General features: G+C 33.6%; 4 protein-coding genes and 2 non-coding genes across 6 annotated transcripts; 4 read left to right on the plus strand and 2 right to left on the minus strand.

The window, feature by feature from the left end:
* Nucleotides 1-3,029: 3,029 nt before the first annotated feature.
* On the minus strand, nucleotides 3,030-4,954 carry LOC108207980 (uncharacterized). Its single transcript, XM_017378445.2, has 4 exons — nucleotides 4,773-4,954; nucleotides 4,577-4,682; nucleotides 3,508-3,589; nucleotides 3,030-3,282 (listed from the first exon to the last, which is right to left on the minus strand). The coding sequence occupies exons 1-3, from the start codon at nucleotides 4,882-4,884 to the stop codon at nucleotides 3,511-3,513; spliced, it is 297 nt and encodes a 98-aa protein (XP_017233934.1). The 5' UTR covers nucleotides 4,885-4,954; the 3' UTR covers nucleotides 3,030-3,282; nucleotides 3,508-3,510.
* Nucleotides 4,955-8,699: 3,745 nt separating this feature from the next.
* Nucleotides 8,700-11,156, plus strand: LOC108209203 (ras-related protein Rab2BV). The gene is made up of 3 exons (XM_017379998.2): nucleotides 8,700-8,845; nucleotides 8,919-9,086; nucleotides 10,522-11,156. The coding sequence occupies exons 2-3, from the start codon at nucleotides 8,922-8,924 to the stop codon at nucleotides 11,002-11,004; spliced, it is 648 nt and encodes a 215-aa protein (XP_017235487.1). The 5' UTR covers nucleotides 8,700-8,845; nucleotides 8,919-8,921; the 3' UTR covers nucleotides 11,005-11,156.
* Nucleotides 11,157-12,247: 1,091 nt separating this feature from the next.
* LOC108209202 (serine/threonine-protein phosphatase PP1 isozyme 2) lies at nucleotides 12,248-18,264 on the plus strand. Its single transcript, XM_017379997.2, has 4 exons — nucleotides 12,248-12,705; nucleotides 16,011-16,570; nucleotides 16,655-16,859; nucleotides 17,951-18,264. Exons 1-3 carry the CDS (start codon nucleotides 12,483-12,485, stop codon nucleotides 16,826-16,828), a joined length of 957 nt encoding a protein of 318 aa, XP_017235486.1. The 5' UTR covers nucleotides 12,248-12,482; the 3' UTR covers nucleotides 16,829-16,859; nucleotides 17,951-18,264.
* Nucleotides 18,265-24,074: 5,810 nt separating this feature from the next.
* On the minus strand, nucleotides 24,075-25,107 carry LOC108209205 (blue copper protein 1b). The gene is made up of 2 exons (XM_017379999.2): nucleotides 24,650-25,107; nucleotides 24,075-24,546 (listed from the first exon to the last, which is right to left on the minus strand). Exons 1-2 carry the CDS (start codon nucleotides 24,804-24,806, stop codon nucleotides 24,188-24,190), a joined length of 516 nt encoding a protein of 171 aa, XP_017235488.1. The 5' UTR covers nucleotides 24,807-25,107; the 3' UTR covers nucleotides 24,075-24,187.
* A 507-nt stretch (nucleotides 25,108-25,614) lies between these two features.
* Nucleotides 25,615-25,773, plus strand: LOC135151028 (U1 spliceosomal RNA). Its single transcript, XR_010289478.1, has one exon. It is a non-coding gene; the product is annotated as a U1 spliceosomal RNA (small nuclear RNA).
* Nucleotides 25,774-26,782: 1,009 nt separating this feature from the next.
* LOC135150999 (U2 spliceosomal RNA) lies at nucleotides 26,783-26,978 on the plus strand. Its single transcript, XR_010289452.1, has one exon. It is a non-coding gene; the product is annotated as a U2 spliceosomal RNA (small nuclear RNA).
* The last annotated feature ends 325 nt before the right edge of the window (nucleotides 26,979-27,303 follow it).

Genomic DNA, 27,303 nt, shown 5'->3' on the forward strand with positions numbered 1-27,303 from the left:
AAGATGTCATGATGATGGCACAGTTTGTAAACCTAAGCCTAAACGTCTATCAGGCTCCGTGAGGCACTTCCGATAGTACTCATCGGTTGAGGTGTCGCCGTGTAGGTAAAAAATTTATACCAGAACTCAGCAGCCTACCTCAATTAAAAAAATATCGAGTCAAAATAACAACAAAAGGCAAGCAATGACACGAATTAACCCATCAATACACATTTACATTATGTATATCAGCTGAATCGAGCAGATACGAATTTTCAAATGCGTTCGCAGTAATACACATTTATATCATGTATATCAGCTGAACAGAGCAGATATGAATTTCCAAATATGTTCGGGGGCTTGAGGAGATAGCTCGTCAAGATCATTTCAAATCACTAGACATTTATGACTGAACGAAATATCGTTTAGAGTTCTCCTTTCTTCCTGCCACTGGTCCTTACAAAGGGAAATGCTTTCATCAGGTTAATCGACGTCACGCTCGCACATTTTCTAGTTGGTGTTTGTATCAGGGAGATAACTTAATCAGCAGTGGAGCATTGAGATCTATTTTTGATTGATTGTCCATTGTCCGGAGATGGAGATGCAAGTGTATGTATTACGTATAACAACATTTCCAATTCCAAGTGTCCAAATGTGTGAACTTTTCGGTGGTTACTTTTTACCAAGAATCAACCCAACAGACAGAAACATCTATCCACAATTAAAATATTTCTGTAACTGATTCCACAAGGCTTATGATTAGCTAGTGATCTTCTCCTGATAATTTCTTAAACTGTTTCTGATTCACCTGATCCAAGTCCCGACAAACATGGAAGAAGATCGTTAAACAACCCAGTTGAAGACTGGTCCATTCGGCCACCATCCTTTAGAATCTCTATTTTCACCTCATGCTTAAGAGGTTTGATATTTTTCTGAACTACACTCACCTTTGTGATTATCAGAGAAATTGCTGGAGATGTCTTTCAGAATGATATACATTATAATCTATACAAGAAGAGGGGATTTATGTTCTCCTTAAATAAAATAATGAGATTTAGGTGGGAACATTGACATGGGTAAGACTTTTAAGGGAAAAATTTGATCCAACAAGCATGGATGTTCCAGTAAAAATGTTCAGATTTCTAATTCAATCGATTAGTAATGAAGGTCTGATGTAGGAGCCCCCTAAAAACTCATTATAAGAAGAGACTGCTTCTAGTCGGTGATATACCTCCGGATCCACGGCACAGGGAGAAAAGCAAAATCTCAATCGACAATCATAACTGAAGTTTCTTAATAATAAAGATAAAAAATAAGAGAGCCCCTAATCAGATGCATCTTAACTCTAATCCAACACCACGACTATATAAGGCAAAAACGAATTTTATTACTTTTACTATTATAACCTAGAATATTAATGATAATGTCCTTGTATCTAATATATTCTATACTTCACAATACATAATAATTAGATTTATTCAGTAGAACAATATATAATTAACTTGACCCTAAATAATGGCATAAAATACATACAAAATAATATTTTAATTCCCAGCTCTGCATCACGATTTAATTGCCAATAAAACATTGCAGAGTCAGGGTTTACATCACACATTGTTCGGAAGCAATTTTGTCATACAGTTTGCCTAGTTACTCTATGAAGTCTGGAAAGATAGTAAACACATCATAAAGCAGAAATGAAAGCCATAAAATGGCTTGAATCTGTTCACTGCTAATGAAATGGCAGCTCAACATGCCTACTTGCATCTCACATAATGATGAAAATGTTCATTAACATTGTTTATGACGTTAAAAGAGAAGTTCTATATCATATTATTAGAATCCCTCGTATATAAGAAAATCTAAGATTGACATAAAATCATACTCATAAATATTGCCTATCATATTTCAAAAGAATAAGTTGGTGACGGGTTGAACTCGAACACTAAACCAGCTTTGGACTCTTATTGCTAAATACATGATACATATCTGGTATATAATCCTAAAATCTCAAAAAATTCCCAGAGTGCCTATTAGTACTTGAATTCTTGATGCTCGCTCCGCTACTGTATATGAACAATGGTCAGAGCAAGATCAGGTAAGTTTTAATTTCCCAAACAACAGAGTTATTTGATCAATTCTCGACCAATTCAATCCATGGTAGCTTGGTAAGCTTGATTTTTTCTTTTTTGTCAAGTAAAAAACTTTCTATAAAACCAGTATCATGTAAAATACAAGATAGATGAGAACTATATAGGATAGATACCAAAGCTTCTGAATTCAGACATTCATACGAATATATCTAATATAAAATTTACAAACTTGTATAGCATGACACGTACTACAACATACATGTATTGACAATGCTTCAGGTATCCACAGTGATTCCGTGAAGCACAAACAAATCATCTGATCTTGCTTTGGTCTAAAGAAGTAAGGGTGCACAGACACTCTGAAGCATTCATCTTGGTTTAATGGGGCAATGAGTTTCAAATATACAACTATTCCTAGGTTATTATCCCCAGTTTGTATTTGTAATATCCAACTTGATTATTTATGTGCACGTATAAAATCTAATTATTCATGAAATAGTTATTGTATATACTATTCAGTTCACCTCAAATAGGAAATAAAGTAGAAGAGGACAAAAATCAATTAAAAAAACCTACCCATATAATTATAACACAAGAAAACTATGTATAAATAGTAATTTTCCGGTTTTCTATTTTACCTTAACTTGCATGTTACTGAATACTGAATGTAAAATCAATTTATCAAGGAGTTAGATGTTAATTTTCTTTATTTTTTTAACGATTTTAATATAAAGAAGTACAATAGAAACTCTCAACAGGTCTTATTGGTTCGGCTTTTATGGCCGCCAATATACTAATAGATATCTTAAAATAGAAACACGATAAAGTTCTCTTTGTCTGTATCACACAACATCCATATCATGAAAACCAGGTCTACCTAGAGTTCCAAACCAAACAGGCAATATCAAATATTTTGCTAGATGCAAACACTTTTAAGAACAACTTGAAAAACAGGGATAATTCTAAGTAGCACAGATTATTATCATTATTCATTCATAGTACTGAAAAGCAACTTCTAATGTACAAACATCCAAGGTTTTGGTTCAAGTTTCAGCATTATAAATAGCTACAGATTTTAAATCCTAAACAGATTGATGACGGCCAGAAACAGAAGTTCATAATACCTAAAAATGGAACAGTAAATGGTGTACTATAATTTTCCAGATCCTTATCACATTCACCACCAGTCCATCTTCGAGTATCCTTGATTCTACAATATAAAAGTAGAACTGTAAGCATGAAGAAATCAAGAGCCCAAAAACACATAATATAAGGGACAAAGTAAAATAAGAACAAAAGAAGGCATAATAAAAGACTATGTTCTTAAGGCAATAGGCAGCACAATAACATATATGCAAATGCAAACATGTGATTATATAAAATTAGATGGACAAAGCTAATCATGTCAGGACATTTGGAATGACAAGGAACTAACCTGTCAAGTGTGTAGATAGTTTGCAGCCATCATTAGTTCCAGAGTAAGCTCAGGTTCGATATGAAATTCTGTCTCCTTTCCGCTGATACAAATCATATTCGTGTAAGCGATACACTCATACAAACAATACACACGCATATAAAGAGCAGTGCTGACAGCTACCACTAGCTATGGTGTTTCCAGTGCATCTGTGGTTGATAACCCAGAGATGCAATGGCAACAATATACAAGTAGCACCCTCACTCTCATTCCTTGTACCCAATATCAGCAACAAGAGCCTTGGAGAGTGAGGAGTGAGAAAAGATGTCTACTTCCAAACTCAGAAAAACGAATCAATAATTCACTCTTGCACATTAGACAGAGAAGTAAATGATATAATGATATAAGTTCATTTGTCAAACATATCACATGACATGATAGAATATTTGAATAGAGCCTGGGTTTAAAAGCCATTGTAAAGGTTTTAAAGTTCATAAAAATATACAGTGTTTAAATAGTCAGTTAGTCACCAGAAGCCAGTCAAATAACTTGCTAATTTTTCAATAATCCTCGTACACATCCCAGCGAGTTCTGTCCGCGTAAATATTAGGCCACTGAGCTATATAAAATCTACATGTAACCTACAGTTTCCTTCATACAGATTTATAAGTGACAAGTTTCACTATCCAACAATGCTCATAGGACACACACATAAGCAGGCAGAATATAAGAAAACCCAAAAATCCATAATCTAAAATTGTGAATCAATTAAATCAGCTATCATCAGATGTATTTAGAGCACAGCCATTCAAAAACAGCATTTTTTTGTTAACCAACGAGAATGGTCACATAACTACACATTTATTAATCATAAACTACTCAAAGATACCGACAATTATTCAAACTACCAAATAACCACAATTCAGATCAACATGGAAGCAAAATTCCAATAAAACCGCCACATTAACACATCGAATCACATATTCTCTTCCACTTTTACAACCAACATTACAATTCAGCATCACTCATAATGAAAACACAACAACAATCAATTAAAACACGAAAAATAAAATACACGAAAAGTCCCAACCTAGCATACTGGAGCGACCAATGAAAGTACTGACAAATCTTCTCGAGGATGGTGGTGCTGATCTCGGGGAACGACACGCGGCCATGCTCCGTCTCAGAAAAACTCCCTAAAACACACAATTCAACACAAATCACATACAATTAAGAGCCAATTCGATGAAATTAAAACGAAATACACGTGAATCGAAGAACCCTACCGGGAGAAGTGAGCATGTTACGGATGGTTTGAGAAACCATGGCGGCTTTTTTATCGATTATGAATTCGAAGCCCTCGGCGCTGATTAATTTCACTGTGTCTTCTTTCTTCATTCTCGCTGGATGCTTTACAATCTCGTCGTTGCTTTGGTTTGGGTGAATTGTATTTGGGTACGTGTCTGTGTATTTATATTGTTGGGGACTCGCTGTCCTTGGCTTCCGATATTGGTCAGTTTCGCACGGACGATAATTTAGGGTTTTTTGCTTGATAAAAATTCAATTCAATAATTATTAGTTATTTTTTTATTTGTGGAAATTGTTCTAAAAATCGGTTATTAATTTTAATTAATTAATTTATTGATCTGATTAAATCTCATTTAATCAATTAATCACATGATTAATCTAATTATATTGTATTTTGTGCTTTCAAAGATTAATTTTGATTCCCGTTTTTCATAATACATTTATGGATGATAAATATGTATACAAATTGATGCGTAGATTGATGGAATATATTTGGGTAAATATATTTGGGTAGAAGGACATAATGCACATTGTGCTCGAGAAGAAAGAAATAAGTAAAAATATAAAATATAATATTCATAATAAATGTTGAAAATCATTCTATTACTCTATATTTCGAACTTAAAGAGATTTCATATTAAGAAAAATGTATCTCAAAAAATGAATATCAGTTGAATCGTGCTGAGAAGATCAATATTGATTAGAAATCAGAAACTTTTAATTTTGTTGCAACTGATTATTGTTAATTTTAATTAATATATTTTAGATGTATATTGTGCATTCATATTCATGTTCTTCGTTAAACATCGATGACTAAATTAAGGTATATCGAGAATAAACAGACGTTGCATTCATATTATTTGTTTGATTTATCAAACAGTTTTCCACCTGGTTTTTCTGCAAAGACTGAAAAACAACTTTTTTCAAAAGTATGAAAGGACCTGTTTTCCCTAAAATCGGTTTTTTAACTAAACAATTTGCACGTGCTTTTTAGCAAAAAAACTATTGTTATTATTTGCAACAGCAATACAAAAAAGCCTTAATAAATTTTGAAAATAGTCTAACAATTTTAAAAAAAGAGTCAATATTTGATCAACAAATTCTCAAAATCGTAGGTGGATAATATGCCGTTATTTTTTAAACACATGACACCGCGTATGACGTGTGTAGCAAGTCATATAACACGCATAGCAATAGATATTATGTATATCGTGTTCTTTTAAATACTCATCAACTTTATTTCTTACAATATATATAACATATATTGTACCATCTTTAATGTTGTTATGACGTTGATTAAATATTATAGCTGGTAAAAGTTTAAAAGCGTGATCATCATCTCATGTGCATGTATTTTATATACTTTTTTTTTACTCAGTTAAGTTAATTAATTAATTTTCAAGTTTAAGTTTTTTTTACATATTTTACTAAATATGAATAACAAAATCATATATATTATTAATGTGATTGATTTGAAGTATATGTATTTTATAAATTTCAAATTATACTACTAAAAGGTAAAGACAAATTTCAATACTAAAATAGAGAAAAGCACAAAAATCAATTATTTCAGTTTAAAAATATGTTTTTAAGCTAGATATATATACAAAGGAGGCTTGTTACAATATACATTATGTGGATATAAATGATGGAGTGGTGGGGAGAAATGACATTGAACTCGATATTTGAAAAGTATTATCCAACGGAAAAAGCTGAATTTATTTTGAGCAAAGACGAGAGTTTTAAGTTTTAACAAATTTTATTCAAAGGTGAAAACAACATGGGAGAGTTGGCTAAACATCTGAAAAGGAAAGAAAAGCTGGATGATCGGCCAGGTTGAAAGTTTTCCTATTATTTATATTCAAATATTAATAAAGATGTGATTAAATGTTAGCTTTGTGGGAATCAAAATATAACATCATGAATAGGTTTATGCCGCACTTGATCGGTGGCTACGAGGATATTGTAAAATATCCAAAACAACGAAGGAGATTCAAAGGACATGTATGGCGATGTGCAAAGTAATAAGCTGACTAAACTGTCCAATTGTATAACAGGTGGACTGTGGTGATGAGGTTGAAGAAATACCATCCACAACAGCCTCTAATATTTTCGGAATTTCCAAATCAAGTGTCGAAAAAGCAAGGTTGTTATCATGTCATTTAGCTTCAAAAAATCGACGACTAGTAGCAAGATGATTGTTTTAATGTTCATGAAGACATTGAAACAAGTAATTGCAGAGAAGTATATGGACGGTCAAAGTCACATAACTTTAGAAAACTAAAAATAAAAGAAGAAAAAGAAAAACTTCACGTATACATCACTAATTTCTTTTACAAGACTAGCGTTCTTTTATTACTGCAAATTCTAGGAGTTATAAAATAATGGTGGAGTCCATAAGAAAATTATTAAATATTGTGACAGGCTGGTCATAAACCACAATCACGTGCTATACACGAAAATGCATGTGATCACAGTAATACTCGGTAAGTAGAGTTCATTCCCACAATCACCAAAACAATAGTTCTCCTCAATAGATTGGACGCCACACTTTATTTTTTATTACAAACTTGCAAGGAGAAATATGTAACTCTAACTCCTCTTATTGATTATTAAACCTCATTGTGATATTATTTAAGCATGCTAGTCGAAACAACTAAATTAATTATACATTTATGTAATTATCACAAATCACAATAGGTGTCATCATAGACAATCAATAATGCAAGAATTGTCACAATCGTTCCTGCCTTTGGAAGAACTGATACCTTTTTTTCCATTCAATACAAGGAGAGAAAAATGAGCCAGACATGGATGGATGCGGGAAGGAGGTTTGAAGAAGAAAGCTACTCATCTTCTTTTCTCACAGACCCTAGCCAACTAGAAAGGAAAAAATTAATGCGGGTGTTTGAATTGAAGAAGTAACCACTTCTTTTAAAGATAAGTCTGCTTCGGAAATCTGATGTTGGTTTGGACAAAAAAGCCGGAGCGCTTTTTTCTGAATTCCAAAGCAGGAAGTGAGAAGCTTCATTTTCTTACTCCCTCCGTCCCAATCAATTATATACAATTTCCTTTTTGAGATGTCCCATCATTTCTATACATTCCCAAAATAACAATTTTTTATAATATAAAACACTACTACACCCACTACATCCTTCCACTATCTCCATTATATAATAATAAAAACACTATTACACCCACTACTTTACTCCACTATCACAAATCTATTATTAAATAATATGTGGATCCCACCACTTTACCCACTTTTCACCTAACTTTACTCATTTCTTACACTTTTTCTTGGTCTCCGTGTCCGATCCCAATGTATATAATTCATTGGGACGGAGGGAGTACTTCTCTTTTGTGTTTCTCACTTTTTTTTTTGTCTGAAACAGAACACTAAGCAGTCCACTCTCTCTCTCTCTCTTTCATCATATTTAATTTATATATCCAAATGAGTTTTAGTATTTTTTGAAATGATTTATTATTGATCGTCTAATGCCGGATAAATGAGACTTATTTGATAAAAGAAGTCTAAGTTCAACATATAAGTTTTGTATAATTGAATATATCATATTGAAAATTACTTTCTATAAACCAAATTAAAGTCAAAGATCAGGTGGCACACTGCTGCTGAACAAGTAGGTGAGCAAAAATTTCTCAAAAAAAAAAAAAAAGTAGGTGAGCAATTTCTTTTCTTTTTTTTCCTTTATATCACACGTACCCTCTTTGAAATGGAAACCGAACCTTAATTAAATTCGAGTAGCAAATTTTATTCTCTCAGAAAAATCTTTGAATTAAATATGTTAAAGAGTTTGTTTCAAAAAAAAAATTTGTAAAAAAGTAGATATGTATCGGCAGTTTGGCTGCCCTCAATTAAACATTTAAAAACCCGATATACATACAAGACTTTTGTAAGCATACACATAACACATTCACAACTGCTCTTGTATCTATTCGCCGATACATCCATAGTTATCAAAATCCGCTGCCTACCCATTTCATAATCCGTGATTTTAGTCCGGCCCAGTTGCTTTGATCTTCACTTGCTGTAAGTCAATTTTTTCGATTATTTTGTTTATGTGTATGTGAATTGGTTGTGATTGGATCTGTTGTGTGTGTAGGTGATGGGGAGCAGAGTGGATAATGAGTATGATTACTTGTTTAAGATAGTGTTGATTGGAGATTCTGGGGTGGGGAAATCGAACATACTGTCTAGGTTTACGAGGAATGAGTTCTGTCTGGAGTCTAAGTCTACTATTGGAGTTGAGTTTGCTACTCGAACTCTCCAGGTTCTCTCTCTCTCTCTCTGATTTTTGTTTCGGCACTTCAATTTGTGTGGCTAATTATTTGTAATGCGTTTATGTTTGTTTGCTTGAATTTGAACGGATTAAGCATCAAAACTGTAAATTGATGATTTGTGGTATTGTGACTAGTGATGATGTATGCTATAGTACTTTTGAGTTTCTAATGGTGATTTATAGTATTGTGATCAGTGATTTGTAGAGTCTGTAGTGGAGCATGATGTGTATATAGATGATGATGCTGTTCTCAAAGTGTTTTCGTGTTGATTATGATGATTTCGAAGCATCTGTATTTTGTCGATCGCAGTGTTTTCAAACCTAGTATATTTTGTCGATTCTGGTTTTTTCAAACCTAGTATATTTTGTCGATTCTGGTGCTTTCAAATCTACCAAATTTTGTCAATTATGTGTTTTCAAATTTAAAGATATTTTGTCGATTCTGGTGTTTTTTTAATACTAATATGCTTTGTCGCTTCTGGTATTTATCAGGTGTTTTGAAAACTAGTCTAATTTGTCGATTCTGGTGTTTCCTAAATTTAGTTTTTTAGGTCAGTTCGAGTCTTTTTAAATTTAATACATTTTGTCAATTCTAGTTATTTCAAATCTGGTATATTTTGTCAATTCTGTTGTGTCTAATCCCGATTTTGCTATTTACAAATCTTGTATATTTTGTCAAGTTTGATTTGCTTTTACTGGTCTATTTTTAATGTGGATAAAGGTGTTTATTTGTTAAGACATGAGGATGTACATTCAGAATTGGTAGGAGGAGGTACTGATTCATGTGCATATACGGACACTTACCTAATATTGGCTTAGTAGAATGTGGGCGGTATCCCTTTTCAGGCTGGTTGTTATTGTCTTTGTTGATTTTGCGGGATTAAATTTGGCATCGTTTACTTTTTGTAAGTTAGTTGCCTTGTGGATTATCTGAGGTGATTGTCTGGTTTTATTGAAGTTAGTTGCTTTACGGGAGGTCCATTTGAGATGATTATTACTCGCAAGGAATGGTCATCTATAAATTATGTGACCAGGCAGAGTTGGGAATGTGAAGCATTGTCTGTTCATTTCAAATTTAACTGAACTTTAATGTGGTGTGCAGCAATCTTGTATGGCTAATATAAGAGGTTCCTCCATCTTCTTTTTTCTTTCTTTCTTTGGAGCATCCTAGATTCCTAGTTAAGCATCCTTTTCTTTATTTGATCCTTTCTTAATGCCTTTAGAGCCTCCTTTTGGTGTATATTCATTTTTTAAAATGTTCTTTGAGTAATTTTTTTGTTGTTGTCAAAGCACACACTTTATACAAAAAGAAAGGTCATGTTCACTTGCTTAATTATCAACATATTATACTGAACTGAATGCAGTTTGCTGATTAGATAATCATGTTCTAGTGTTGATGTATGACCTCAAAAGCTTTTCATTACAGATTGATGGAAAGACAGTGAAGGCACAAATATGGGACACTGCAGGACAGGAGAGGTATCGAGCTATCACTAGTGCTTATTACAGAGGAGCTGTTGGTGCTCTCCTTGTCTACGACATCACTAAGAGGCAAACATTTGAAAATGTCATGAGGTGGCTACGTGAATTGAGAGACCATGCAGACTCAAACATTGTCATTATGATGGCGGGAAATAAGTCTGACTTGAAACATCTTAGGTCTGTTGCAGAGCAAGACGGTCAGGCTTTGGCTGAGAAGGAAGGCCTCTCTTTTCTGGAGACATCAGCTTTGGAAGCAGTCAATATCGAGAAGGCATTTCAGACCATCTTAACTGAGATATACCATATCATAAGCAAGAAAGCATTGGCTGCGGAGGAAGCTGCAGCAACTGCCCTTCCTGGTCAAGGGACCACCATTAACATAGGGGATGCATCCGGAAACACAAAGAAAGCTTGTTGTTCTACTTGAGTTGAAATCTTGAGGGAGAGTTGCCAGAACTAATGTGGAACTTAAACTTGTGTCTTTTTCTTTTCATCCTATAGCATGTATCTGTAGAATATTTTCTTTACTTTGTCAACTAACTTAGTTGAAAGGAGTTAAAAGTAAGTCTTGTGAAGGAATTTCTTGGGTGGATTTTTATGCTACATATGTATTTCGAGATGATACCCCGTTTAATAACGCTCCCAAGGACATAATACGTAGGAATGTCTGAATTCCAAATGTGGGCATTCTTTCGTGTGGTGTTAGGGAAAGGAGGAGGATAAAGCCTTTTCCAGATGCTAGAGAGCACGAAAAAAAAGTGAGTTATCCATACACAAATGCTGTAAGTTGCTTGCATATCAAAGTAGTTGCAAGGTTTGAGTTTCTGAGTTTGTTGTCAAGATTAAATGAGAGAGGGCTCAAGAAAGGATCCTTTCTTTAATGCCTTGAACTAGTACAGACCACTTGGTTTGTAGCCCACTTGATGCTGGTACCAAAAGGCTAAAAATGAAAGGAAACAAGTTGCAACAGATTAACTTATGAATATAGAGAAAAGATATGCACAAGTATATGCAAATGCAATGAACACCAGAAGCGAATGAACACCAGAAGTGATTTTTATAATTAATATAAGATAGTATTTGTCAATATGTATTTCATCTTAAATTTTGAATAATATGATTTGATGGATTTCAAATGTCATGATTTGTATCATTTCAAATTCTTATTTTTATTTTTATACTAGTAACATCCTCGATTTTAAATAAAATTCAAATTCAACCTTTTTTGTATATTCAATCATGTCATTTGATAAAATTCATTATTTCGAATGAAATTCAACTTTTTAAACAAACCAATAATATTTTGATAAGGAATGATAAAATGCGGTGATTGTTTTGATAATTAGAATAATTAGTTTAACCCAGTAAAATTATTTCCTCACTAGTATTAGGACTCAAAAAATATAAAAGGTGAGATTTTTTTTTTGAAGGCAAAAGGTGAGATTTTTATAAATAGCCAATATTTAAAATAAAATTATGATTAGGATTGAAACGAGTCTCTTGAGTCTTGACCCCAAAGAATAGAAGCCATTTTGAAAACCCTAATTTTGAATTACTGCAAATTATTAGACCCCAATTGAAATAGCCAAAGGGTAAAAAGCAAAAAGTAAAAAATAAAAGAAAGAAAAGGAGAGGCAACCGGATTTACCGACCCTAACCAAATATACATCATACAATACCTGCAAACAATATATATACACACAACTTTTTGTATAGGCACCTCCGCCTCACCATAGCTGCAGCCCCCCACCATCCCCCACAATACCCATCTCCGATATCCATCTATATCCAATTCCAAGCATACCCGTCTCGATTTTATCCCCGAAAACACCTAAAGTTTGAATCTTTTAGGGTTTCTTTAATTTTTTTTGAAACCCTAGGCTGAGAGAGGGGAGAGAGAGATCCATGGCTCAAAATGAGCAGCAGGGGGGTCAGGGAAATGGAAATGGAATAGACCCAGTTGTTCTTGATGATATTATCAATAGGCTTTTGGAGTTTAGGCAAGCTAGGACGGCCAGGCAGGTTCAGCTTTCTGAGAATGAGATCCGCCAGCTCTGCGCTGCGTCTCGAGAAATCTTTCTCCAGCAACCTAATTTATTGGAGCTTGAAGCACCCATCAAGATCTGTGGTATATATTTTTGTGTAGTTATGTTGTATCTGTTTGTTGATTGGTCTATCATTTTCTCAATTTTTTTTTATGTTGCATTGTTATTGTTTTTTTGTTGATTTTTTAAATGTGGATGGTGTGTGTGATTCTTTGTCGATGAAATTTGTTCATATGTTATTGAGTAATATGGATATTTTTCTTTTGTGTATTAATGTTGGTTTAGTTTTGGGTATTAATGTTGGTTGAAATTGATGCGGGTATATGAAATTGAAGAACAAGTAAATTTTTTGTGCTCTGAGTATTTAGGTTTGACTAATCTTAGCATCCGAAGATATTGGAATGGCAATGGAAACTGCTCGTGTAGATAGCCGATTGAGTGTTGCAAGCAGGGTTCTTTTTTGTCGGTTAGCTTTTAGTTTCGGATATACTTCAGTTCTTACTAATAGTGGCCAACAGTTGTTATCAGAAAGTGGTAGACATTTATAGGCTTATTCTACGTTGTCAACTATCCTTTTTATATGTTTGACCAATTTACTCTTCACAAACGTCAATTAAATATATCCAAATTATTTACGCTTAATTTCAGTCAATAAAACATTACAACTACAAATTTCACGAACATGCACTTCTTTGGATTTAAAATATAGTCATCCGTCGAGACTTTAAGTACTCCCCTCTGCATTTTTTCTACTTCCAAGTAATAATTTATCTTTTGTTCCCTTTTTCACCCCCAAATTTTTTCCTTTTCTTGTAGGTTCAGAGTTCATCTTCATTATAGGGTCAGATGGGAAAAAATTACTCAATATGTGCATATTTCATCGTTATTTTACTATTATTAAAAATTTCGACAAAATTTAATACGCACCTAATGTGAGAATATTTGTAGTTTAAATGTTATTAAATTCAGTATTTGTTTCTGAAGAAAATTTATTCTCACACCCAATATTGAATTCCATGTAAGGGCCATTTGAATTTGTTAAACAAAAAGGTTTTTGTTGGTATGTTCCTAGAATAGTTTTTATCCAGGGTAGAGATAGTGGGCATGCTTAGGGTCTCCCCTTTCCCTAGAAAATGGTGCAAGTACTACAGGTATATGTATATGATATATGTTTCTATATTAGCACTTCAGCAGTAACTATGAAATCATTGTAGTAGTATAAATACTATACTAACATAAGTTGATTACTTGAGACTGGGAGAACATTTGCAATTTATACCCCTTCCTACTTTGTTACGATAATATGTGGGGACCTGGTTGTAATTGCGTGAGGGGAAGCATTTTTAATATATGAGCTCGATCTTATCTGTTCAATTTAATAAAGGACTATGCCCACCGGATTATTATGTCTTTCATTGGTTAGTATCAGACACTATGTTAAACGATATGCACATGAGTCCTGTTACGGTGTGTCAACCTTTTTTTTTTCCCGAGTGATTTTATGGCTATTGTTCTGTTTCTTGTAAGTATAAAGTAGTTTGGCACCTGAAGATGCCTCGTGTTCCCCCTACTAGCTGGAAATGGATATCATAGTAAGATTTCTCATCACATGCAGAAAGCATGAAAATTTATTAAAATAACACACTCGTCGACGATGTTTTATAAAACTTGGGATGATTAGGTTAAATATTATGTTGGTTTAGTTCTTAATTTAATTTTTTATCCCTAAAATTTCTCCTGTTTTAGTGTTTAGTGCAAAATCTGAGTAGGCTAAATTTGGGTGTTCATCCAGTTTTTTGACCTTCAATTATTGTAATTATTCATGTCAGAAGAAAAGATCAGAAAAAACTAGCACCAGAAATCAACAACATAAGCAGCATTTAAAGTTAATGTATTTAATGACTGCTTTAGCTTCCTAATCTTTTATAAGAAGTTGGTGCATTAATTATTTTTATTTGAGTAATATGATCGAATCAGGGTTAAATGTCATCTCTATATTGCTGTATCTTTTCTCCTGGAATAACACTGTTAATTGTTCGAACTCTAAAGGAGGCTTTTCTCTTCTGAGGATACTTTATTTGTTAAAAGCCCCTTACTGGTGAATTGTATAACTTAAACCTTAAGTACTCTCTTTACATAATCATGCACAAGGTTTGGACAACGATTTAACTGGAGCTTGGCTAGTACATCATCTTGAGCTTCAGCCATATGATCATGATCATTCATCTATTGGAAATTTAATGAAAATTATTAGACTTGCATCTGTATGAATTTTATAATCGTGCTTTTCAGGAGTTCTATTCAGTAATAATGTTGTTAATATATGTGTGTGTTTTTTTCTTCTGATTGTTAGTGTTTCTGTTGTAATGTCAGAGTAGCCAGAATGCACTGCAAGTTTACATCACTACATGTTTAGCAAATAGTTGATGTGCACATTGGCCAAGACAAATAGTATAATGTAAGAATGTGGATCTAAAATTTTACGTTATGACTCCCCAAAATTCCATTTTTCACTTTAGCCTTTTGCTTAGCTTTGTTTCAGAATATGATAGTTGAATAAATACAGAATAGGAGTAATTTAGTTTTATCTAGTAGATAAACTAAAACTGTAGAGAGAAAAGTCTCATTTGCTCCTGGCTTTTTTACAAAAAAGAAATCAGTCTTTGGAAGTAATTCCTAATAAGAAGGGTCTATTAGGAACTATTGCAATATACTTGTAAGTTGTACATGTAAATGATAAAAAAGGGAATTGATCAAAACCTCTATAATTTGTGCTCATCAGATGTTTCAGCTTTCAAGGTTTTGCAGTGGATATTGGATATAAACTGAACGATGTTAGCAAGTTTTATCTTTGGGATACTATTTCTTGATCTTTTGTAAATTTAGGTACCTTTATATCTTCAGCCAGGTGAAGTTTAGTACAAGGGTGAATTAGCAATGTAAAAAAAAAAGCACGCATTCTTTTTTCTTTACCTTGTAACTTACTCAGAACCAACATAAAAGGAATGGTGGAAATTTATATTTATCCTAAGTATACTTTATTATTTGATATTGTATGAAATATCATAAGACAAGCTCAAAGCAATAACTTTAATGTGTAAAACAAGATTAACAAGCTCTTCACTGGTAGTCAAGATTTTGATTAATTGATTATATAATTTTTTGTTCAGGCATTGTTCGCAGCTAGTGTGCTTGTAATTCCCATATTTTTGTGATGACTAGGTATAACATATCCCTTTCATGTTTCAAAGTGGTTGGCTATTCAGAAATCTTGACAGAATCTTGATATATGTTTAATCAAAATTCTAAACCAGGTTTAGATTGTTAATTTTGTTTGCATCTCTTACATATGCGTTCGTCATAGAACTTATCTCTTTTGTCTTGTCAGGTGACATTCATGGGCAATATGGTGACCTTTTAAGGCTTTTTGAGTATGGAGGGTTTCCTCCTGAGGCTAATTATTTGTTTCTTGGGGACTATGTGGATCGTGGCAAACAGAGCTTGGAAACGATATGCCTACTCCTTGCATACAAAATTAAATATCCAGAGAATTTCTTTCTTCTTAGAGGAAACCATGAATGTGCTTCCATTAACAGGATATATGGATTCTATGATGAATGTAAGCGGCGTTTTAACGTGAGACTCTGGAAAGTGTTTACTGACTGTTTCAATTGCCTTCCGGTGGCTGCTCTCATAGATGATAAAATTCTTTGCATGCATGGCGGCCTTTCTCCAGATTTGACCAACTTAGATCAGATAAGAAATATAACTCGTCCAACAGATGTTCCAGACTCTGGTTTGCTCTGTGATTTACTTTGGTCTGATCCTAGTAGAGAAGTCAAAGGCTGGGGAATGAATGATAGGGGAGTCTCATACACTTATGGCCAAGATAAGGTTGCTGAGTTTCTGATGCAGCATGATATGGATCTGGTTTGCCGTGCTCATCAGGTTACCACATTTTCGCTTCATTTATTTCCTTTCGATATTTTCTGTTTGAATATTTATGTTTGTACTTAAATCTGAATTTAATAGGTTGTGGAAGATGGGTATGAATTCTTTGCTGAACGTCAGCTTGTAACAATTTTCTCAGCCCCAAACTACTGTGGTGAATTTGATAATGCTGGTGCAATGATGAGTGTCGATGAAAGCTTAATGTGCTCCTTCCAGATTTTGAAGCCTGCAGATAAAAGACCTAGATTTCCGTGATGCAAGTCTTGAATTCTCCAATGTAGTTGAGGTAAGTATATTTGTACTGCTACAAGCTATTATGGTGAATTCTGGCCTCTGTTGCTTCTGGTCTCTTTTTTTAAAATAAAATTAATATTATTGGATTTAGGAGATTTCGTTAGAAACACTGAAAATTTGTTTGATTTGTGAATCGATGTTACTAGATTAGGCGGCTGGGTCCTTCCATATTAGAAGATGTTCTTGTTTAAACCATGGCAAGTTTTCATCTGATGCCAACTGTGTATCTATCTACAGGACCGCCTTAACATCACAATTGTTGACATAATTAGTTAAAGCATACAGATTTATTTAACAATTGAGAGGCCAGAATATTAATGCGAGGGAACCACATCCCATTTAATGGTCATAGAATTTACTACTATGCATGACTTTGTTGGATGTGTCTCTGATGTTGTGCTAGAAAAGTATATTATATTTAATATTCAATTTTCAATATGTATGTGTGAATTACATAGGTTCACTTTTCTCCCCTATTTTCTGGTTCACATTGCTTTTGTATAGGCACTGTACTGTTAAAAGTTGGTGGAATATTTTTGTGTTTTTGAGTGTTCTAATATTAAGCTAATCAAGTAGGCTAATTATCATTTTTTGTGCAAATAGAAATTTGGTTAGCTGTCAAGGTCAGTCACCATATCTAATTATGAGCAGTTTTCCCCTCCATAAATTTGGTTGCATATAAGAAGTAGTTAGCAAGCCTAAGAAAATGGTGAGAGGCAAATGATCCTAGTTGGCTAGTTATGAGCAAACCCTGTATATCGGTGTGTTGCTTTGATAAAAATCTCTAAAATTTTTGAGATAGAAAGTATTGTATATAGATCCTCACTAATTTTTCTACTAAATGCTAATAAAACACATACTCTATATGATTTTTCCTTTTTTTTTGTCATAAGACTATATATGATTTTTCCTTGAGCCGAGTTTATTACTGTCTTTTCCTTAAACCTCCTTGGTGTTGGCTGTCTGTTTCACAAATCTGCTTTTATTTGTCTTGATCTTTAGATATTATATTAATTCCAAGGGGCATTGAATATTTAAGTTATGCTTGCAGGAATTTGCTAATTTACCCTACTCATTTTGCAGAATTCCTTGGTCTCCATTGAGTGTACTTTGAAGATGCTGACGTCTAAGCTTTGTAACAGTTAAGCTGCAAGTGAAGCCATTATCCATTTAACTGGTAGACCTTTGTTGAAGGCACAATATGCCTTGTGAAGACATTTCAGGGATATCGTTTTCTCTTTTTTAACCAAGGCAAATTAATAACTTGGCTGGCTATTAGTCTCCAAGTATTATTTGTATTCTCATTCTGCAAATTTAAGATGACCATGTATATACATTGGATTTTGTAGAACTCTTGTTATAGATTGTCTGCAATAGTTGGTTAACTTTCTCCAGCCCATGCCCGTGCGATTGCTTATTTTTTGTGGTGACGGATGTCTTTTCTCTGTATTATTGCTTTCACCAGAAAATGGTACAGGGAGAGGTGAATTGTGGAGAAAACTCTCACGTTGCTAGGCCATATAATGGTCTGGTACCCAAGGTTATCTTAATTGTCAGAAGCTGGATAATTTTGTCATGTGATCTCTTTCACACTGTAGTTCCACATCGGAGAAGTCCAGTATGAGAATGTTGTCCATGTTGGGCTAAACTCAGCCGATCAAGGAATTATCTGGAGAAAACTTTTACAACATTATGTTATTTTAAAAATTAAGAGTTTCTCCGAATCCTTGGCCAAATTTAGACTAATGATATCATAAATAAGAAATTATTTAATTTTCAAGTAATCCATATATTTATCTAAAAGTGTTGGGCATATTTGTCAGATGGTTATAGCATTTTCAAGTAACTTGTATATTTATTTTAGAATGGTTATAGCATTTTCAAGTAACTTGTATATCTACTTTAGAATGGCTAAAGCATTTCCAAGTAGGTCAGATGATCGAACTAAATAGATCGTAAAACTAAAATGTCATATTATTTCGGATCAAAATCTATCATGGATTGATCTTTTTTCTCGAACAATACCTATATTATAAACCAAAAACAAATATTATAAATATAGTATATTATTATTATACATAATAATAAATTAAATTATGTGTAATCTTCATATAACTATCTAAAGGTGCAATAAATATAATCAATATTACGAAATTGATTAAATTTTTAGACAAAAGAAATGTATAGTTGGAGTAATGAAATTTTTTATATAGCCTCAATGATTTTTTATTTGGTGTCAGTTCTCCAATTTTTGCTAGGGATTTTGAAGTGTTGGAAGATCATCTTATATTTGAGTAATGCTAAGCGTTTCATTTTCTTTCCATAATAATGTGACAAACAATTAGTTCGTTTGATTCGTAGATTAATATATAGTATAATGCGCACTCCCTCCGTCCCACCCAATTGTTTACATTGGGTTTGAGCACGGAGGTTAAGAAATATGTATAAAGTAGTGAAAAAGAGGAAGAAAAGTGGGTGAAGTGGTGGGACCCATCGATTTTTAATATATAAAACAAAGATAGTGGAGTAAAAGTAGTGTGAAAAGGAAGGAAAAGTGATAAAGTGGTGGGACCCATTAACTATTTTGGGAAAGTTTTGTAATGTAAAGAAATGGATGGGACGTCCAAAAGAAGTAACTGTAAAGAACCTGGTGGGACGGAGGGAGTATTATTTATCAAAAAGCTACTCTCTCTATTCCACTACAATATTTTTCTAAACGGTTTTTCTATGGTGTGCCCAAGGGCACACACTAAGCACTAAAACTTATAAATTTGGAAGATTTTGATTGGCTTACACTCTTTAATAATGATGACCCCCCTTGCATTTACAACAACCACACCAATCAAATCCCTTCAATTTTATAAATGTTAGTGCTTAGCATGTGCCCTTGGGCACACACTAGACAAACCCTTTTCTAAATAATGAGACATGCAAGTAGTTGTTTGATTTGTAGATAATACTCTTTCCATCTCATTTAATTTTATGCGTTCAATATTTGGCACGCATTTTAATACTTCTATAAAATATGGTTATGTAACTTAGTTTTAAGAATTTTTTTTCAAAATAAACTTTTATTCAGAAATTTTTTTAAAAAAATAAGTTGTAGAATTATATTTTAAAGGAGCATCAAAGTGCCTGCCGCTCCCTCTTCGTATACAACTCAAAAACATATACACGGCGGAGTCTTGTATTGTTTATTAAGAAGTTACTCCCTCCGCTCCACTTGTATTTATGTTCGAGGTATACTTTCTCGTAACGTTTATTAATTAATATTTATATATTTATCATATCAGATACATATATAGTGTACAAAATTATCAGAAATCATCGGTTCGATACTGATATTATTACCGGAGAACAGTATGATGTGTGTATCATGCAGTACATAATGTACATTAGTTCATATTCTGCCTATGGTCATATTTCCAGGTTAAGACATGTACCATATCTCATCTTCAAACAAGTACATTCATAGTTCATCAACTGAAAAAGGGAATCCACAACGGACGTTAGAGCAAGTCCAACAGTGTCTTAGGGCTCATTTGTTTATGACTTAACGCAGCTGAAGGACAAGTGTCTGAGCGCTTCTGTTTTGTTCAGGTTATTTGACAAATTTTTCCCTACGATGAATCATTAATATATAGCTGAATCATACAGAATTAAAATTCTAAATGAATCACTCAGCTGACTAAGTGCTAGTATTATTGTTCAAGTACGTTAGTGATCACCAGAAGGAATGCTAGGTCTATATAATTTTAGAAGGAAAATTATATTCATTAGTTTGATGAATATTAATAATTCTTCTTATTTATTAATATTTAAATTATTTAAGAGTAATATAATTAATGGTTTTTTGTTTTAAATTAATATTTAATTAACAGATACTATTAAATAAGATACTTTGAAATCTTAATGTAAATAATTATCGTGAACCCAAATTATATACAACTTACAAGTTTGTTTTAGCAAAAACTTTAAAAAATAATAACAATTATGATAGTATATCATTTTTATTTATCAAACAGTATTATTCATTCAGAATTCAGATGTCTCATTCATTCAGATTATTCAGATATATTAATCATTCATTTCAGATCTGTTCAGATTTGCCAAATGACTCCTTAGTAGAAGCCCTATATATATAATAAAATATAATGTCCTAGTGATTTAGGACACTATACACATACATCGATTCCAACAATATGCCTTATCTTCATGTCTTAATATTAAAATATTAATATATTTGAATACAACAATATATAATCCAAGTATGAAAAGGTGTGAAAAGAGAGAGAAAGTGAATATTTTATGGATTAAAATGGTTTAGGACAAGTGTGGTAGTGCCTTATAAGAGCAAGTCCAACAGTGTCCTATAATGATGTCCTAAGTTAAAATTTAAGGCATTTGAGATGAAGATGCGATCCAACAGTGTCCTAATGGTGCCTTAAAACACTAGGACACACTATATGTGCCTCATTTATAAGAGCAAGTCCAACAATGTCCTAGTTAGAACCCCAAATATAATATAAAATATGATGTCCTAGTGATTTAGGACATGGTTATGTAAGTTCAACTCCAACAATGTGCCTTATTTTCAATATATGTTTAATATTTTATTATTAAAGTCTTCCTTTCATCATTAAAACACAATATAAAGTAGAGAGAGAAAGAGGGTGGATATAAAATTTTATATTAAAATATTGGATAGGGCAAGGAGAGAGGTGCCCTATTAATAGGGCTTGAAGAGATTGTCCTAGTGATATAAGGCATCACTAGGACACTCTTGGATCAACATTTTTCATCAAGTGCCTTAAATTATAACTTAAGACAAGTTATAGGGCTTCTCTTGGACTTGCTCTAAGGCACTACCACACTTGTCCTAAACCATTTTAATCCATAAAATATTCACTTTCTCTCTCTTTTCACACCTTTTCATACTTGGATTATATATTGTTGTATTCAAATATATTAATATTTTAATATTAAGACATGAAGATAAGGCATATTGTTGGAATCGATGTATGTGTATAGTGTCCTAAATCACTAGGACATTATATTTTATTATATATATAGGGCTTCTACTAAGACACTGTTGGACTTGCTCTAAATGAGGCACATATAGTGTGTCCTAGTGTTTTAAGGCACCATTAGGACACTGTTGGATCGCATCTTCATCTCAAATGCCTTAAATTTTAACTTAGGACATCATTATAGGACACTGTTGGACTTGCTCTTAACAACTAAGCATTTTCCGCCTGGGATTTGGATCTTTTGAAATTTCTATTTCAATGCAGTTGCTGTTTTTTCTTAAAATTTGAACCACTGTCGTAAATTTGAGATATCAACAAAAGTCTAATTCAATGACCCTGTCTTAATTTTTACAAATTCCAAATTTATATTAAATTTGTGATATGAACCAAAAGCTACAATATTTTTGGCACTTTCTTACTTCTAATATATTCCAAGAATCACATGAATTATGATTCTATATATATCTTATATAGTTAGTTGAATAGTAAGAGTCATGAGATGATAAAAATGGCACCTTCACATGTGATTATGTGAACCTCTTTCGTTCTTTAGTTTCACCATGGAACTTAATAAATTATTTAAATAATTTTTATACGGGAATTAAAACTGCAAATGTATGAGAAATGTCGAGAAAATTTGTTTTCAATTAGCTAAAGGAAAATCATTTTCCTCAAAGTTTATGATGATAGTGAAATGAAAGATAGTAAATACTTCTGTAAATGTTTTTTCACAAAAATATTAAATATTAGAAATTATTTCAAATTTAATCTAATATTTGATGGATTAATGTAATGACAAGAGTGTACAATTAATCTTACCAATAGAGTACTAAATACTGGCAGTACTTAATAGCGGTTGATAGGTTGATAGAGAGTGAGGTTGTTAAACATACTACTAATGTTGCTAATACTAAAAATTAATTGCATAATTTTAATGCTCTGCTTCGAATTAGATTAGGCAGTATTCTTAAAACTATTCCACTTTGAAAAGAACGTATAACAAATAGTTTGATGTGACCTCCCAAATCACACTATAAATAAGTGAGGTTGGAGAGGATTAGAATCATAATTCAACTGATTTTGTGTGTTTTTTCTCTTCGTTTTCTAGTACCAAGTGACTAGGTTTTGAGCTATCTGCAGAATGAAGTTATACATGAAGATGTTGTTTTTGATGCTGGTGGCTTTATGCACCACTACAATCCCAACCGGGCATGCACGCCCCCTGGAAAAATACACACTGTATGGTGTTTCCTCCATGCCTGAAGCAAGTCTCCGACGTCTCTCTGTCTCTTCCGGGCCTAAAGGGCCTAAAACAAGTCCCGTACATGTCTCTGTCGCTTCTGAGCCTAAAGGGCCTATGGGACCTAAAGCAAGTTCCGTACATGTCGCTTCTGAGCCTAAAGGGCCTATGGGACCTAAAGCAAGTCCCGTACATGTCTCTGTCTCTTCCGAGTCTATAAAAAGACCCTCGAGTGCTGCGCCTGACACAAGTCCCGAACATGTCGCTTCTGAGCCTATGGCAAACCCCCTGGGTGATGCGCCTGACACAAGTCCCGAACATGTCTCTTCTGAGTCTACAACAAGACCTATTGCTCCTAAAGCAAGTGCAAAGCGTGTTTTCTCAGTGGCCAAAGGAGGTCCTGCACATGTCTTCCTCGGGCCTAAATCAGGTCCCATGGATGTTGAACATACCGCTGCTGAGCCTGATCCAGACCACCTTCATTCTGTGCACACGGCTTCTGAACCTGCTCCGGGCCATCTTTATTAAACCTTAGGTAAATTAAGGTCGCCATAGGGCTAGGTGATCTTACTTATTATGTGTACACGAGCAGGTAGATGAAGTGAGTCCTGATATATCTCCTGTTAGAGTGTTCATCTATCTACTGAAATAATGTTGTTGATCAACTATATATATCATCTTCTACTAAGTGCTCACATATGTTATATGCACACACATTATGTGCACGTTGTTCAGGTGTTATATCTGGTTCCTCTGAGGAGTAGGAGGGCAAATAGGAACAGATGGATTAAAATATTATGAGGCGGAATCTGATTTATTCAGGCCAAGTGTCCTTGAAACTGAGATTGCAAATCTTAAGATCATAGGATATTTAATTAGATTGCAACTCTCACTATTCAAGTTACGAATACTAAGCACTCAGAAGTCAGAAGGACACTTTGAAGTAAAACAGTGTCTTATTATATATGGTTTCAGTAATCAACTTAAGCAAATCAAAATAATGAGGCCTGGAGTAACCTACTAACACTCTTTTAAACTATAAAAATGTATTTAAACTGCAATGACTAAGAAAATTGCTAGAGCGACTGCCATTATGGATTGGAATGAGGCAAGGGCAATCCCATTTGCTGATCCTGTAGCAGGTAAATCTTGAGTAGGGGCTCCAAGGCTTCGTGAAGGAGCAACGCTTGGAGACATAACTGCAGGGTTCACTACAATGAGCAATTTTTGACCCCCAGCCGCACAATGTTGGCCTACACCACAAATGTACCACTTTCTCCCTGGAGTTGCAAGAACAATCGTGTCATTGCCTGTAATTAGAGCTTCGGATAATGCAGGTTTGATGCAATTCTGAAATCCAGTTCCATTAACCTTGAACACATTGTGAACTCCCACTGGATATCTGAATACTGCACATTTTGAGGAGACGGAACATATATATGTTTCACGACTACAAAAATAAAATAAAATAGCATTCTACGGTCTTGAACAAAAGTAGAACTGAAAACGTACCAAGTTTGTCGCCAACATAAAACTCCTTATCCTGTGCCCATGCCTGATAATCAAAGTTAATAGTCCAGCCTTTGTTATCTCCAACCATGAAGTCCTTGGCAGAGATGACGCTGAAAAAAGCAACAGCGACCAAGATGATAGCAGAATTGGAAACCATTCCGATATTAAGTAAGAATATATACTGCTTAGGCAAAAATTTGCAAGATAGGCTGTGAGTTGTAGTGGTGAAAGATAGAAGATGAATTGTGCTTCTTATAATTTTCGCTTTAGTTAAAATCTTCCGTATTGCAGTATGAAGTTAAAACATAGAACAAACAGCATTAAACTAAACTTCAGAAGCCGGCTCTGGCCGATTGTTTAGAGTTAACTTACTTCAAAGAGCCGAATGTTTAAGAGTTATCAACATTTTATATTTGTAACTAAAGCCGTACTACTTCTAATATTTGTAGAGAAATAAGCGTTCACAGTCCTCGTGCTAAAGATTTCAAACTAGTATATATCATTTCATAATATTGAAATTATGATGAAGTTAGTAGCTACGGTTACAGCATATGATTAGTAAAATTCAGCAAGGATTGATCTGATAGTAAGCATTTTAGGCTTTGTCTTATGAACGCAACGACTTTTGGCCGCGGAGCCAAGTACTACTGGAAACAAATTATACACAATTCCGAATTCAGCTTCAGTATTAACCTTCAAGTGATTCTAAACTTAAATTCATATTACGTAGATATATGAAACTGCAGAAATCAAAATACATTGATACATATGTACTGGCACTAGAACAATGTATTGGTGCAAGGAAAGAAAGAAAATCAGACAAAGTGATGAGCATGCCAGGTTTGAAAGTTTCTCACGGAGAAATATGTACTGGGTGCTAATTAGCAATTGTCCCACATCGAGAAAATAAGAGACTAAAGTATTTCGTATGTGTATAACTAGAGGCGTAGTGCCCAGCATTCAAATTACTTACCTGGATGGGGTCAATGGGCGATCAAAAAGGCTCATGGCCTAGGTCAGTGACCTCCATTGCACTGAGGAGGGGCCCTGGTCTAAGATCTACCCAAGTGGTGGAGTCTACATCATAATTTGTGATAGGTGGTCTTGCGTTCGCGCAGACCACGCCAATTCTAGTCAAAGATTTTATAAATATTTACCCTTCTTAAAAAGTTTGCAAAAGGTTGCATTTAGTTATCGCAGATTCGCAGTAAATTGGTTAAAAAAAGTCAAAAGATTTTGCAATTTTTTTTAAATTTTTAAATTTAGAAGTATCTCTGCAAAAAATTAAAATGAGTATAATTTTTCTAAAAAACCTTAGCAAAATATGTTTTTATTGTAGAACCCAACTAACCTGAGATTCGGTAAAAATATAAACCGACACAGGAAGCAAACCTTTGAAAAACATTTAGGACTTGGGACTTTTCTTATCAGGACACTGTAATCATATATTAGTAACTTCAGTATCTTAAATTAAATAGTTAGTTTAGATTTGATATATCCTTTTACAGAATCATACTTGTATTTGTATATCAAGAAGCAATATATTCAAGCACTTGTATTTTTCTTTTTGATAATTAAACACTCTTGTTTTATCTTTGACAAGATTCGAACATTCGACATCTCGTAAATAAAGCGAGTGAGATATCATTGACTTGACTGTAAAAAGAGTGGAGATCTCATTGCATTATAAATCGTTCAAAGACTCACCGGGAATGATGAATAAAGAAGCATGTTCTTTCCCACCCGTAGTTGAATTAATTGGAAACAGTTGGATTTCCACAAGTTGGAACAAGTCATAAATCAATTGGGTGTGTGCTTATGAAAACAATAGTTGGGTTCCATAAATTTGAATTCTGATAATCTACTTGTGTACTTTCTCATATCATAGTACATAATAGACAATTGGACATGCAATAAAATCTTAAGTTTCGTAGTAGTATAAACTTCTATTAACTAAAATATGGTATGTAAGAAAGGATTAAATGAGACATAACCGGAGAAAGAGAAGAATCAACTGCCTTCTCCAGAGTAAAATATTTTGTATATGCTAAACTTAGAGTACCACATCGAGATATTTGTGTAAGAGGTACAATGGTTGAGCTTTATAACCACAATCACACCAATAGATTGAGCATACCTTTCTCGGCCTTTTGGCTAAGATCAAGTGTAGTATCTGTTCTTATCAGTTTAATATCTGATATGTGGGCCATTGGCTCACACGATATTAAATTTATTTTTTGAGGGGGAAGTCCTGTCACAATAGCTTGCTATTGGGGGCTTCGCGAGTCGCCTTGGCGTTGCACTACAGCCCTGGCCTGGCTCACCCCACCAAATCATAATGAAACTTTTTTATTGTTCAGTCTAGTCCTTCTCTAGTTTTTAGGCTCGAAGTGATGTATGCAAAAAAAAAATAAGTGGTTCCAATCTTGGTTACGTATAACCAGTGTTCTAAAAGTCGGGGATTAATCGCCGATTAATCGTTGTTCGGTCGGCCACCGTCTCGATTAAGCGTTAATCGGTGAAAAAATCGTTTTTTCTGAAAATCAATCGGTCAAAAGTCGGGATTAATCGGAAAAAATCGGTCAAAAATCGGTGAATTTAAAAAAATTTAAAAAAAACGAAAATTTTTTAAAATTTTAAATTTAATTTTAAAT

The sequence above is a fragment of the Daucus carota genome, chromosome 2, assembly GCF_001625215.2.
Source record: "Daucus carota subsp. sativus chromosome 2, DH1 v3.0, whole genome shotgun sequence".
Classification (NCBI taxonomy): domain Eukaryota; kingdom Viridiplantae; phylum Streptophyta; class Magnoliopsida; order Apiales; family Apiaceae; genus Daucus; species Daucus carota.